We start from the raw sequence: 12,848 nt of genomic DNA, 5'->3' as shown, positions 1-12,848 counted from the left end.
TTGAGCACAAACCATGATGTGCAGCTGCATGTGATGAGTAGTGCAAATCTCCTAGCACAGAGGGGACGGTTTAGTTCCTGGGTGCAAAGAGCTGGTTTGTGAGGCTGCTGCTGAGAAAGTCCTTCTGACCAGTGAACACTGACTGGTGTGGGCAGTGGAGGCAGAGCTGGCACAGGACAGTGGATTGCCATGGCTGGCAGTGTGCCAGTGCTCCCTGCCAGCCAGCCTGTCTGAGGAGGAAACCCAAGTGACAACTCTGAAATAACAGCCCCAGCTCATGGCAGGAGGCCCGGGAGCCCTGCATGGGAGGGCAGTTTCTGAAGGAGTCATCACTGGTGGGATTACTTTGTATGCATAAACCCTCCAGAAACCACTACAAACACTGTGCTCTGGCACAAGCATAGGCACCACAAAGGGATGTAGTAGAAAAACTAAAGGTTTATTTTTTTAATAAAATACATCCTTACAAAATAACCATTTTCCTCCCAGGCAGAGGGGCTGGGCATGGTTCCTGCCAGCTCTCCTTCCCTCCTCTTCTCAATTTGGAGCTGTCCAATGGTGCTTCTGAGGCAGAAGAGGCAGCTGTGCTCTCCCCAGGGTCTTCAGGTGCAAGTGAGCTGGGACGGCCCTGGCACACCAGGCAGGGTGCAGTGTGAGCCCTTCTGAAGGGCAAAGGCAGCAAACCCAGTGCCCTGCAGTAGGGCCGGCAGAGGGCCCCAAGATCCCTTAGTCTGACCCATCCACAGCATCGTGGCATGTCCCACTAGAGGCTGTGTGCTGGGCCAGCCAGCCCCTGCCCTGGCTGCAGGGCACCACCTTCCCATGAGCTGGGGCTGGACGCTGCTTCTGCTGGTCTTGGGGCTGGCCTCTTGGGGAGGTGATGGGATGGCAACCGATTTTCAGGAGAAGAGGAGGAGGAAGAGGGGTGCAGGTGTGTCAGTCAGTGTGGATTCTGCTGAGAGAGAGGTGCACAGTGATTTCTGGTGTCTTTCCCCCCAGTGCCCTTCTTCAAGCCATCAAAGATGCAATGTCAGTCCCACGTCCTGCATCTACTGCTGCCCCATGCAATTGCTTATGGTGGGAAATGCTGACCCCTCATTAGGCACTACAGCCCCCACCTCAGGTCTCCTCCATGCCTCCCTGGAGCCCTGCTGCCTTCCCTGAAACCTTCCTGCCTTCCCACAGGCCTTGGGATAACCCCAAGAGCTATAGCACTCATCCCTGCCAGATGTATGCTAGCAGGGCTGGGGAAACACCACTCACCTCTCACTGTGTGTTGTCTGTCTCCTTTTCCTTCTTATGAGACTTCAACTGGGGGTTAAATGAGAGAAAACAAGAATTCTTTTACAGACCTGCTCCTTTCTAATGCCAGGGAAAATATGATGGGGCAGCAACTCCTAACCCCCAGTGTATATGCATATTTTCAGATGAATTTGAGGAGAACTGTTTTTGTGTTCTTCTGAAGGCCATGAAATATTCCATGGTCGTGGAGATATTCTCAAAGAGCAGAAAAAGACACATTTTCTAGTTTGCTAAAGCACAGATCTGCCCCTGCTTCCCTCACAGCAATGCAAGTGTTACCAGATATGGGAATATCTGGGGTTAAAGCGAGAGAATAAAGTTATTAACAATGAGTCACACGGAACATCACAGAAATTTTGGAGAGAAGATTCATGGATCCCAGTCTCCAACAGTCCCAAGGGCTCAGGAAGGCGCCTGGTTGCCCCTCAGGGTGGATGTTTGTGTTACAGCGTCATTATTCATGTACACACATCCACACATACCCCCGCCAGAGCCTCTGCAGGGCAGGCACTCGCTGTTACTTACAGGCTCCGGTTCTGCATATTTGAATTTCTTCTGCTTGTAATAGTCTCGTCCGTGGAGAAAATGCAGCAGGAGCAGGTCACAGAGGACAGAGGCCTTAAATCAAAGTGCAATTAAGTTTGGAGTTGCCTTCCAAGCTCACCTGGACCACAATTTAGGGGCAAACTTCTGCTTCATCCCACAACATGGCAGTTGTGGAAGTCTCCAAATGTCCATTTAGGACAGAAGTGAAATGTGCTGTGTTCAGTAGAGGGTGATTTAAGTCAACAGAAATGAAGTGTTTGTACTTTAGGTAAGTGCAGAGCACAACACCCTTTGAGCCGTGCCCAAGTTTTTATGACCATAACCAAATTGGACACTGGGTTTCTGTACTGCATGAAATACTGCCAATCACCTGAAGACCCTCCCTCAATGCCAGCTCTAACTTGAAACTATCAGGATACCAAGACCTGTCAAGGGAGCCAGCCCTCCCTTCATCAGTAGAGCAGAATTCATATCAGCCAGGGACCAGCAAGAATCTATTTCGCATAGGAATCTAGCAGGAGAGCACCTCCTTTCCCCCTTTTGCCCATCCTCTGATTCCCTGAGGAGTAGCCAGTATTTCACTGCAGCTCAAGGACACTTCCCACAGATGTCACAGGCAAAAAGAATAATTTGAGAGTCTCCACATAGAGGCTGGAAATATCTGAACTTACCACTCCAAAAATACCAATTCCAGAGCCAATTGTGGTCATGGTCGGGATGATGTCAAATTTGCCTGCCTGGATAAAGTCAGAGAAAATAGGTGATAAGTTACAGTCAGCCCAGGGGAAAAAAAAAAAAAAAAAAAAAAAAGTGCTCTAGTTGTAGGTGGAGCTCGGCAAAAGTGCCTCACAGCAACCCAAACCACAACCACAGCACACAGAGAAACAGGAGCTGGGAAAGAGCTGGTCAAACAGAAAAATATTGTAGGTTGGTTTTAGGCTGAAATAAATTGAACTTACTTTTCTTCCTGTATTTTTAATATAAAAAAACCAACCAAAGCCAAGCAGCCAAACAAAGGTATACACTTTGAATATTTTCAGTGGGAACATAATAAGGAAAGCCTTCTCTCCCAGGGGGAAGAAATAGACAGAATAGAAGAATGCAAATGTTCAGTTTTTGGAAATATCAGTAAAAGGTTTTGAATTTCCACAGGTCCCCCCCACTCCCATCACCAAGTTTTTTAGACAAAACCACTGATCAAGTCACAGCTGAAAGGTGTGACCTATAAAACATGTTTTCCTCCTCTCTTCCCTTCCCCAGTATTTCCCAAGGGTTCCTGTGAGAGGGCCAGCACCCAAGGAAAGCATTCACACTAGTTTTCCTGATCCCACAGGGTCCTGGTGCTGTGTTACAGAGCTGGTACCTTCCTGAGGATACGGCACTGCTGTCCCAGGGATCCAGAGGATCCACCCTTACCTTGCCATTCACCAAAATGTCGAGCCGGATCCCAAACACCTTGTAGAGTGTCCTCTTTTCCATCCCATCTTCTTTGTAGTATTTGGCATATCTGTGCAATTGGATGGTGAGTGTTAATGGTGTGCCAGGGTGTCTAACAGCCCCTGCAACCCTACAGCATCAGGATCTTGGACAAAGATCTGGGAATGTGCTATCACAGACCTGCTTCTGACCTTCTCCTTAAACCTCCTGAAGGAGCTGGGCTGTTGGCACCTCTCCTCTCTGTGCCTTAGTTTTCCTGCCTGCAGGTTGGAGGTCCAGCTCCTGCTCATGCTGTTTGATCTGATGTCACCAAGTTCTGCATGCAGCAGATCTTGGTGCAGCACTAGTGACAGTGTCACACAGAGCAGAGGACAGAGACTATGGGAACATGTGAGATGATCCTACACCATCCCCAGCCTTTCAAGGGGCTTCCCAAAAGCTCAGCCAAGCAGGAGATCCTGCAAGGGGGAGGAGATGGAAAGGCAATGGGGCAATTTTGAAGCCAACGAGTGTAGTATCACTTTTCTCATGCCATTTAAAAGAGCACTGGTACTGCTGTCTAGACCTGCAAAGGTACTGAGTATTTTGAAGGACAGTCTCTGGCCTTCTACCATCCCTTGAGTGGGAACCTGAAAGCTGCCACCTCTGAATTACACTTGGAGAACTAACAGGCATTTCCTTACCTGAAGTTGAAGCCTGGTGAAACATTGCTATCATCATTGTAAAGGCCATGGAACTGGTAAATGGGTTTGCAGTACCGCAGGGGCCAGTCGAGGTCACAGTTCCAGTCGATGGTGATGCCCACCACTCCACCCTGCACACAAGAGAGGAGTCACGAGGTTGCCTCTCCTTGGGCCTGGCCCACACAGAGAAATGCTTTCCCTCCTCATCCATGTCCTGTCTCAGTGCCATGATGTGTTCTGGCTCTCCAGGTGCATGGACCCCACTGCTGCCTCAGCCTTTCTGAGCAGCCTTGGCTTTGTGGCCTGTACATAACCCCTTGCAGAGGCTCTTGTTTCTGCCCTGAGAGCTGGATACACAAATAAATTTGTGCCCTATTGTTCCTGATCAGAATCCTGTGCCCAAGGCACGGTCCTGAGAAACAGTGCTCACCACAGATCCCTTCTGGTCCTCATGGGACAGCTTTCCCTTGCCTGATTATGCCCAAGAGATTGCTCAGGAAATACCGGAGTCCCTCCTCCTTCCTGAGCTCACTCACTCAATAGCTGTGCCCCAGAGTCTTTTATTTTCGCATTTTTAATATATAGAATCTTAGAATGGTTTGGGTTGGAAGGGACCATAAAGACCATCTTGTTCCAAATCCTGCCACAAACAGGGACGCCCTCCACTAGGCCAGTTTTCTCCAGGTCCTGTCCAACCTGGCCAGGAATGGGCAGTCATAGCTTCTCTAAGACACCTGATGCAATCCATGCAATATATGTTCATATATGCAAGCCTCTGATTTTATTCAGTGTCTGGCAAAGTTATCACAAGGTTTTGCAGTGCAGAGATAGCAGATATTCCCACACACCAGCCTGACGAGTGTTAGGCAAAGCCGCATTTTGGAGCCTGGGGAAAGGCTGCAGTTAGCACTGTGCAATGACCAATATTTGACCATCCATCTGGGATTTCCAAGCTCAGTCAGATGGGATTTGGCCACACAGATCTAGTTATTCACTACTTAAATCAAAACAAGCTGAACCCTGGGATTTACTGCCAGTGGGTCAAATCTTCTCAAGAGTTTCCAAGAAAAATGTAAATATTAGGCCATGTCCAAGGAGATTCTTAATCTTTATGAGATAATTCTGACACTTTTGTTTTTTCAAGCATTCTTGAGAAAACAGAAAATCATCTCAACAGCTGGGGATAATTGCACTGCCAGTGTCCCTCTCCCATCAACACCAAGGAACAGCATTTGAAATTGAAATACCTTAACAGCCAGGAAGGTAAAATTCTGACCCGATTCCTTCACTATGTACCCCAGTTCAAACACAGGACATAAGGAATCAGTGCCTTTGTGATAGGTGCATTTCTTCAGGTACTGCTTGGTAACGCTCTCAACCAAGTTGCGCCTGTGAATGAAAAGTGTGAGAAAGATTCTCAGTAACACAACTATTTGGGTGGGAAAGAACCTCTGTAAGTCCCTTGCCCAGTCCATGTCGCTCTCCTGTTCACATGCCAGCTTGTCCATGGGCTCTGCTAGGCAATGCTCCAAGTACCAAAAATTCTTACCTGGGACACCTCATGGATAGTGAGTGTATCCCACACCTTTTACATTTAGCTGGAGTTTGCTATCTCCTATAGCAAGGGTTAAAAGGAAAGGGCAGCTTCTTGCCTTCCATCCCACTCTGCTCTTTTGCCTAAAAACATCCTGTCTATGAAGCCTATGGTTTTGTAAGACTTGTGCCTTGCTCAACCTGATCTCATTGCTGATGTCCAGCAGTTAATTGTCAGCAGTGATCAAAGGCAAGAAGTTTCCCCAAAGGCTAGCTGGGTTTGGCACAGCCCTTGCCACAGCAGCCAGCCCAGCCACCCTCACTGCCAGCACCAGCTCCCTCTCTGTGCCTCTTCAGCCTGCCCTCCCTTAGGGCACCTCTCCTTGCAGCTGGTGGGGATCCCCTCTCCCAGCCACCTCTTGGGGTGTAGTGTGAGGTCAGCTCAGGACTTTGCCAAGCATGCTGGCTGCCAGGACATTTAACCTTGGCTGCAGCATGGGGACAAGATCAGCTTAGAGAGAAGAATCTGCTGTCTTCAGCACAAATAACTTCTGTTAATCTGTTCCAAATCAGATATACGGTCATTGCCATTGCAAATCCTCTTATGAGTGCGCCTTCAGCCAGCAGCATTTCCTCCAGTGCTGCCAGGAAGGGGTCAACCCCACCCTTTGCTGAAAAAGGTGGGACCTGTAATGTTAAGGGGGACTCTGAGGCACCAAGCTTATCCTGACCATGTGGTATTTTAATTTGTCTTCAGAGAAGAAAAATGAAGAATTAGAGAAACTATATCTTCATGCACAACTTGTGAGGGTAACTCAGGAGAGGTTAATTCCAGAAATCTTTCCTGTAACTACAGCTACCAGCTGAGGTGGGATGGATTTGGGAGGGAAATGTCTCAGTTCCTATGAGCTAATATGGGGTTCAGTGCAGCAGTTAGAGTAGTCCTGGGATCACTGATGAGATATGCAATCCTCTGTACCAAACATCCAGTTACGCCCATCCAGCTAAACCCATGGTTTCCTCTGAGGGACACAGCTGGAGGAACCAACCAGGAGCCATTCCCCCAAACCTCTTTTACCTGGACACCTTGAACTTGGGGAAGGTGATACTGTTCTTGATGAACAAAGTGAACTTCTCTGCTTCTGACAGCAGGGCAGGGCTGAAAAACACAAGTGTAGACATGTGTCCACCACTTGGCTCTCCAGGCTCTAAAGAAAGCCCCATATGGTGGAAATTCATCCAACCTGAGACAAGCAGACCCAGAAAACCAGTGGTCTCATTCTGGTCTTTCACAATGCAGGCTGTCCTGGCCACACCCCATAGAGCCCCAGCTTGGTCTGCCCCATACCAAGTGCAGCTGGGGTGGGAAAGAGGGCAACAGCATCATTCCTTACCTGGGAACATGGTAATCAACTTCAACAGGGCACCAGCCAAAGATTTCACAGGTCTTCACAGTGCTGTTGAAATGTACACACTTGCCAGTCATGAGCCCTGTGGGGGAGACAGCTGCTCACACCCCTGGATCCTGTGAAATCTCAGCCTCACACTGGAATGGATGGGGTCTGGCTGGGGCTTCAGCTCTGCCAAGGGCATTCAAGACACAAAATGCTCAGGGCTTTGGCACCTTTCTAAAACAGGAAATTAATTGTGGCCTCTCAGCTCAGGGCAGTGGTTTCTTTTACAGTGCTGTACAGGGGAGCAGCTGGGGATTTTTATTGCTAAAACCCACCTAAGAAAATGCTGAGCTGATAAGAGGACAACAGTCTGGGGGAAATGGCTTAGTCATGATTAACCTTTTGTTGGCTGAGCTGTTTGCAGCTCAGGTATCTTTCAAAAGAGCAGAGCTGGACCAGCCAAGGTGGGAACTTCAACCAGGATGTCAGAGGCTTTTCCTAAACCCTGTGCAAAGCAGGTCCCCAGCCAGGTGACACCCCAGCCAGGCAGTTTTTCTTGGCATTGTCTCACCAGAAACACCAGAGCCGATGCCCCGGGACCGTGTGCCATACCTTGTCCCTGACGGCTGTATTTCCCTTTGCTGCAGTCGCTGTCCCGTGTGCACAGCCCGGCATCTGGCAGCTGTTTGGAGAAAGCAGCCACCTCTTAGCATCCCACCCTGCAGCTTCAATCCCTCTGTCCCTCTTGCCTCACCAGACAGCATTTTTCTTGAGGGATACACTGCTCAACTGCAGCCAGAGCCTTGTCCATACACTTCTTCCCAACCAAGGCTGTCCAGATAAAGCAGGAAAAAAGGGGCAATTTATTCAGTCCAGGTAGATGCTTTCATTTAAGCCTCAAGTATGTTCTGCTTGATCATCTCAAAGGGAAGAAAACTTGAATGGAATGCAGCCTGTTTTTCAGCAGAATAAGTCTTCATATAGCACACAGAAGTCAGGAACAATAACAGGGGGCCAGGCTCTGGCTTTTACTACACCTCCCAATGTCAGAAATAGTCTTTCCACAGTGATACCACCACAATCCCCTGAATTACAGAAGCTGAGCCCACTGGAGGAAGCTAGTGTGTTTACCTCTGGGCAGGTTCCTTGTTTCTGACCAGGAGTGACAATGAAGTTGGTCATCACCACGAACGAGCTGTCCCCCTGTGGAGACACAGCCAACGAGCTCACAGCCAGCACAGGTGCTCCTCTGGGAGGAGTCTCTCCCTGGGTGGGGACCTGCAGTGCCATCAGCCCCAGGGACAGTGGAGGACCCCTGCTGCCTGAGATCCTGCTCCAGAGGTACTGGAGGAACCTTGATCCTTTTGTAATCAGCCTCAAATGTGCCTCCTCAACCATAGCAGGTCCCAAGTACCAAATGCTCCCCAGGGACAACCTGGGCAGAGACTTTTGGCAGAAGCAACCTCCTTTCATGGTATACATGGACACCCTGTCATGGCCAGCCCCATGGAAAGCCTGTGTTGAGGACCCATCTGCACCCCAGCATATGGGGAAACAGGCACTGGGACAAAAGCAGATCCCTAACTCACCCACCCTGACTCCTTACCTGGGGTGGGAAAACATAGTCCACCACATCCCAGATGTGAGGACCCAGGACACTCTCGTTGGTCACGGTCAGCCCTTTCAACTTCACTGAGACCGAGCTGACGATGCTGTCCTGAGACTGGTAGCCTTTCTCGTAGAGGAACACCCACCTGGACAGGGAAAGGTGGCAGGGTGAGCATGGCCACCAGCACTCCTCCATTGGGGCTCACTTCTCAGCACAGACCTGTGGACTGGAGCTTTTTCTACCAACTCTCACCTGGGGAATCATTTACCAAGTTTCTTCCTGCCTGTCACTCTTGGATGAGGGACATGTCACTGAACTTTCCTACCCTTTGTCTGAGGCATGTGGTAGCTGCAGAATGTGACTTCCATGCCAGGATGGTGTGTTTTGGGGACTGGGACACATTTTGTGGCTAAGAGTGTGTGAAGGCAGGTGGAACACAGGAGCCGTTTGGGGTTAAAGCCTACGGCAGGTTTGCAGCTTGCTGATCTCAATGACCTACCCAGACACTCCTGATCTCTTGATCCACTGCAGAGTAGCTCTCCAAAACTCAATGCCTCCAACACAGAGCTGAGTCTGGACATGTCTCTGGACATCCAGAGCCACTGTTCCCCACCCAGCAAAGGGAATGTGGAGGCATGGTCCTGTGTGCAAGAGGGCTGCAAGAGCAGCGTCAGTGACACTGCTGTGGCCGGAACAGGGCTCTGCCTGCCTTTCCCAGCCCATCACATAGTCATTAGGGCAGGCTCCTGACACTATTTAACCTACAGCATAAACAAGCTGCTGCTGGATTAACTCTGACTCAGGGAGACTATAAACATGGGCAAGCAACCATTTCGGGTAGTGCTCCCGGCGGCGCGGAGCATTCTTGGCACTAAAAAAGGAGCGATCTGGATTTTGTCCCCACTGCCGCAGGCGTCGATCCTGCTGGCTGTGACAGAGGCAGCAGGCTACCCATGGGACAGCCCATGGCACCAGCTTGGTTTGTCAGCCTTGCCTCTGACACCTGGCTGATGGGCAGAGGGGAAATGGGGAACCCCAGGTGCTGTCTGGAGGTTTTTGGTTTGGTGCTGGACTTTGTGGGGACTTCTCAGAGAGGGAGCTTTTTATCTTGCAGCCACACTGGCATCCCGGGACTGAGGGCAAGAGGACCTCAGGGATGGCATCTGCTCCAGTGCCTGGGGATGGGAGCAGAAATTCAGCACTGCTTCCACCCTAACTGGGATACCCAGCTTCAACATCATCCTCCAAGGCAGAGGACCATACTGGGTTACACTGGTTACTGGGTTAATCTTCCCCAATGCCCTCAGGGCTGCAGGAGGTTGTGAACTGGGCAGCACCAAGGGCAGAAGGTTTCTCTAGATCAGCCTCCAGCACAGACTGCTGCTGACCTTATCCCCCTCTGGCAGAGCTGACTACAGCCACACAGGTCCAGGCAACCCCACCTCCCCTGCCACAAAGCCAAGATCATGACAAACAAAATCATTTCCCATGAGGCTGTAAATGCTGCGGCAAGTCCTGCCCAGGTTGTAAAAGTCCCCTGGTGTGACTCTCTGATGTGGTGGAGCCACCAAGCCCTCTCTCCTTGCCAGCCTCATCCTGTGGCTCAGCCCGCAGCTCCTTGCATGCAACATTTCAGGAAGTGAAACCCAGAAAGCACCCGGCATCACCTGGCCAGCAACGATACCACCTTATCAGTTATCACAGGAAAGAACTGCTCCCCAGGAGTGACATGGGGTCTCACAGGGGGGTTGGCCCCACTTGTGTGCACTGAGGGCACTACCCATGTCCCTCTAGCAGAGTCATGCATTGGAACACAATTGCATGAGCATCCCATGCCTACTACGAAAGGGGGACTTCAAAAACCGAGAGAATGGTAAATAAATACACATTTGGCTGCCAAATTTGCTTTCAAAGGACAGAAAATCTCAGGCACTGTGGCTTGGTGAGGGCAGTGAACTGGGGCAGTGTTGTGGGCAGGGAACTGGGAGTAGTGCTGTCAGCAGTGAGGGGATGCCAGGGGCGGGTGGTGCTGTGGGCAACTGCAGTCATAGGCAGCTCCTTTCCAGACGAGCCAAATCCCAACAAATCAGGAAAAACTTGGGAATTACAGCAGCTTCATGTCAGATTCCTCCCCTCTGCCACTGGCTGTCACCTCTATATGGTTCTCTTCCTGCTCCCTCCTGGTTGCCTGTCTCAGTTTAGCCAAACTCCTTAAGCCATGTTTCCTTAGCTGCTCTGCACAACCATCTGTGCCAGTTCCCCATCTACAGGAGCAGCTGCCCCCAGCCACATTTAGGACTGGAGCCCTGGGACTTCACAGGCTCAGTCCTTAAGAAAAACAAAGCTGCTCCCAGTAACACCAATGCAAAACTCTTTGCACAACAGAGCATCCTTGAGACCTTGGTTGCAGTTTTGCATGAGGATTATTACCCTTGGGAGCTGAAGTGCTGATGAGTAGGGTGGGACCAATCCCCTGGGAAGGTTTTTAGCCTTTCCAGTGAGTCTGTGCTAAAAGGAGGGATGGGTACCTCTGCTCCCCACAGTGACTTGCTTGCACTGAGGCCTGGGAGCCACCAGCTTTCCTTTTTGCATGAGACACTGCACTCCAAAAATTCCCAGGTTTTTCAATTCGTGGCCAGACACCCCTTTTCCTTTCAAACATTCTGCCTTGGGGCCCTTCCTCATGAAAGAGTGCTGGTCTCCCTCTAGGGCTGATCCTATATCAGCCATGGGATCACAGCAAAAGGCTTCCCATCCATCACATCCCATTGGACTGTCCCACACTGAGGGGACAGGGACAGAGTAACTCTAGCAGGAGCAGCAGCAGCCCCAGGGCACTGAGGACACACATCCTCACCCGGTTCTGATCCCGCCTGCTCCACTCACTGCCTTTTTTAAGCAGTTGCCCTTGCACTCCGTTGGCTTTTGGAGCTGTCTCCCAGAAGCAAATAAGACCAGGAATTTTGGAGCCAAGCTGTGTCTCGGCCGCAGCGTCAGAGTGGTGAACAGGGAGATTTATGGCCCTGTCTTGAGCCACTTGGGTCTCACAAATCATTGCACTGGCCCCACATGCCTCTTATTTAATATAAATGAAAATAAAAATAACAACAGATTCTCAGGCTACCATCCAGCAGCTGGAGCAGGATTTGGATTCTCTTCAGTGAGAAGACGGGGCCCCGGTGTGCAGAGGAGGGCTGGGCAGGGCTGAGCCTCCAGCCTGCACATGCAGGAGCTTCTGGGGAGGATATGGGGACTGAGAAGACACCTAAAAGAGCCGTGGTAGGACACTGGGCTGCACGGGAGCCACCACAACCAGAGGGATGCAAAGCCATTAGCAATAAGCTCCCTGCACTGGGATATAGGGGATATAGAAGCCCTTCTCTCTCCATTGCTTTTTAACCCAGTAGCAAAAGCATAAATTTTAGGGAAGGCAGGTGCTGAGGAGCCTTACCCGATGATGTACGCCAGGACAATGAGCTGGATCAGCCGGAAGGTCAGTCCCACCTTCTTGTTCCTCACCAGCACCATCCGAGGGGTGTCATACTCGAAGAGGAAGGAGGACACCCTGTCCATGCACTTGTGCCCCATGGCTGCGCCAGGGCTGTGCCGCAACCTCCCGGCTCTTCACTGCGCCCTGGGCTGGGCCGTGCCCGCCGCCGCTCCGGCAGCTCCTCTGTTTGCAGAGGGAAAAAAAAAAAAAAAAAAAAGAAAATAAGAGTGCTATCGGCGTGGCTCTGTGCACATCTGGGCTGTCGCGTTTCCTCCTCTGCGCAGGGATGAGGCTTCCTCTTCCTATAAGCTCTGGGCTGGGAACAGCGGGTGCCCTACATGGTCTGGGGGTGGGACGGGGTGTGGGAGGGTGCAGGGCCACCCCGCTGCCAAGCCCATGCCACCAGGACGAAGCCATCTGACCCTGAGCGAGGCTCCCTCGCCCGGAGGGACCTTCCTTGGGGCCAGAGGGGCTTCAGGCAGGGCTCGGGATGAGCAGAGACCACCAGGCATCCCCGGGGACAACAGTGGGATGGAAGAGATTGTGGGGGTCCCAGGAGAGATTTTAGGAATTAGGGTTGGGATATCATCTTTCCTGCCACTGCAGCCACCTCAGGCTGTGTGTCCTGAGCCCACGTCCTACTCTGTCTCCCAAAACCTACCCCAGAAAAGGGGTCAGGAAAGAGAAGGGGGAGCACATGAAGCCCAGCTCAGCCATTCGGGGCTGACCCACGGAGCAGAAGGGCCCCCAGCCTGGCCCGCTCTCGTGGTGAGGCCAGACAGCTGGGGCTTGGCTCGTTCCCAGCACTGCCCTGGGCTGGGCTGGGCGCTTTTGGAAGCATTTCCAGCATTTCC

At 51.2% G+C, this 12,848-nt stretch overlaps 1 protein-coding gene across 2 annotated transcripts; it reads right to left on the bottom strand.

Annotated features, from left to right (window-relative positions):
* Positions 1–447: 447 nt before the first annotated feature.
* On the bottom strand, positions 448–12,284 carry P2RX1 (purinergic receptor P2X 1). 2 transcript variants are annotated; one of them, XM_083874968.1, is made up of 13 exons: positions 11,956–12,284; positions 8,502–8,649; positions 8,027–8,098; positions 7,508–7,577; positions 6,896–6,992; positions 6,580–6,660; positions 5,216–5,357; positions 3,969–4,099; positions 3,265–3,355; positions 2,520–2,585; positions 1,828–1,920; positions 1,264–1,311; positions 448–955 (listed from the first exon to the last, which is right to left on the bottom strand). In XM_083874968.1, exons 1-12 carry the CDS (start codon positions 12,090–12,092, stop codon positions 1,267–1,269), a joined length of 1,173 nt encoding a protein of 390 aa, XP_083731094.1. In that variant the 5' UTR covers positions 12,093–12,284; the 3' UTR covers positions 448–955; positions 1,264–1,266. The 2 variants fall into 2 exon arrangements, with proteins under 2 accessions (XP_083731094.1, XP_083731093.1); XM_083874967.1 differs by having other exon boundaries at positions 448–952.
* Between the last annotated feature and the right edge of the window lie 564 nt (positions 12,285–12,848).

Source organism: Zosterops lateralis (assembly GCF_965231275.1).
Source record: "Zosterops lateralis genome assembly, chromosome: 19".
NCBI lineage: Eukaryota > Metazoa > Chordata > Aves > Passeriformes > Zosteropidae > Zosterops > Zosterops lateralis.
This window is presented reverse-complemented; position numbering and strand designations above follow the sequence as displayed.

Coding starts and splice junctions, on each gene's coding strand:
- P2RX1 (XM_083874968.1), bottom strand. CDS start 12,092: ATGGGGCACAAGTGCATGGACAGGGTGTCCTCCTTCCTCTTCGAGTAT. Junction 6,661..6,895: donor GTTGATTACCATGTTCCCAG/GTAAGGAATGAT, acceptor TGTGTTTTTCAG/CCCTGCCCTGCTGTCAGAAG. Junction 1,312..1,827: donor AATATGCAGAACCGGAGCCT/GTAAGTAACAGC, acceptor TTTAACCCCCAG/TTGAAGTCTCATAAGAAGGA.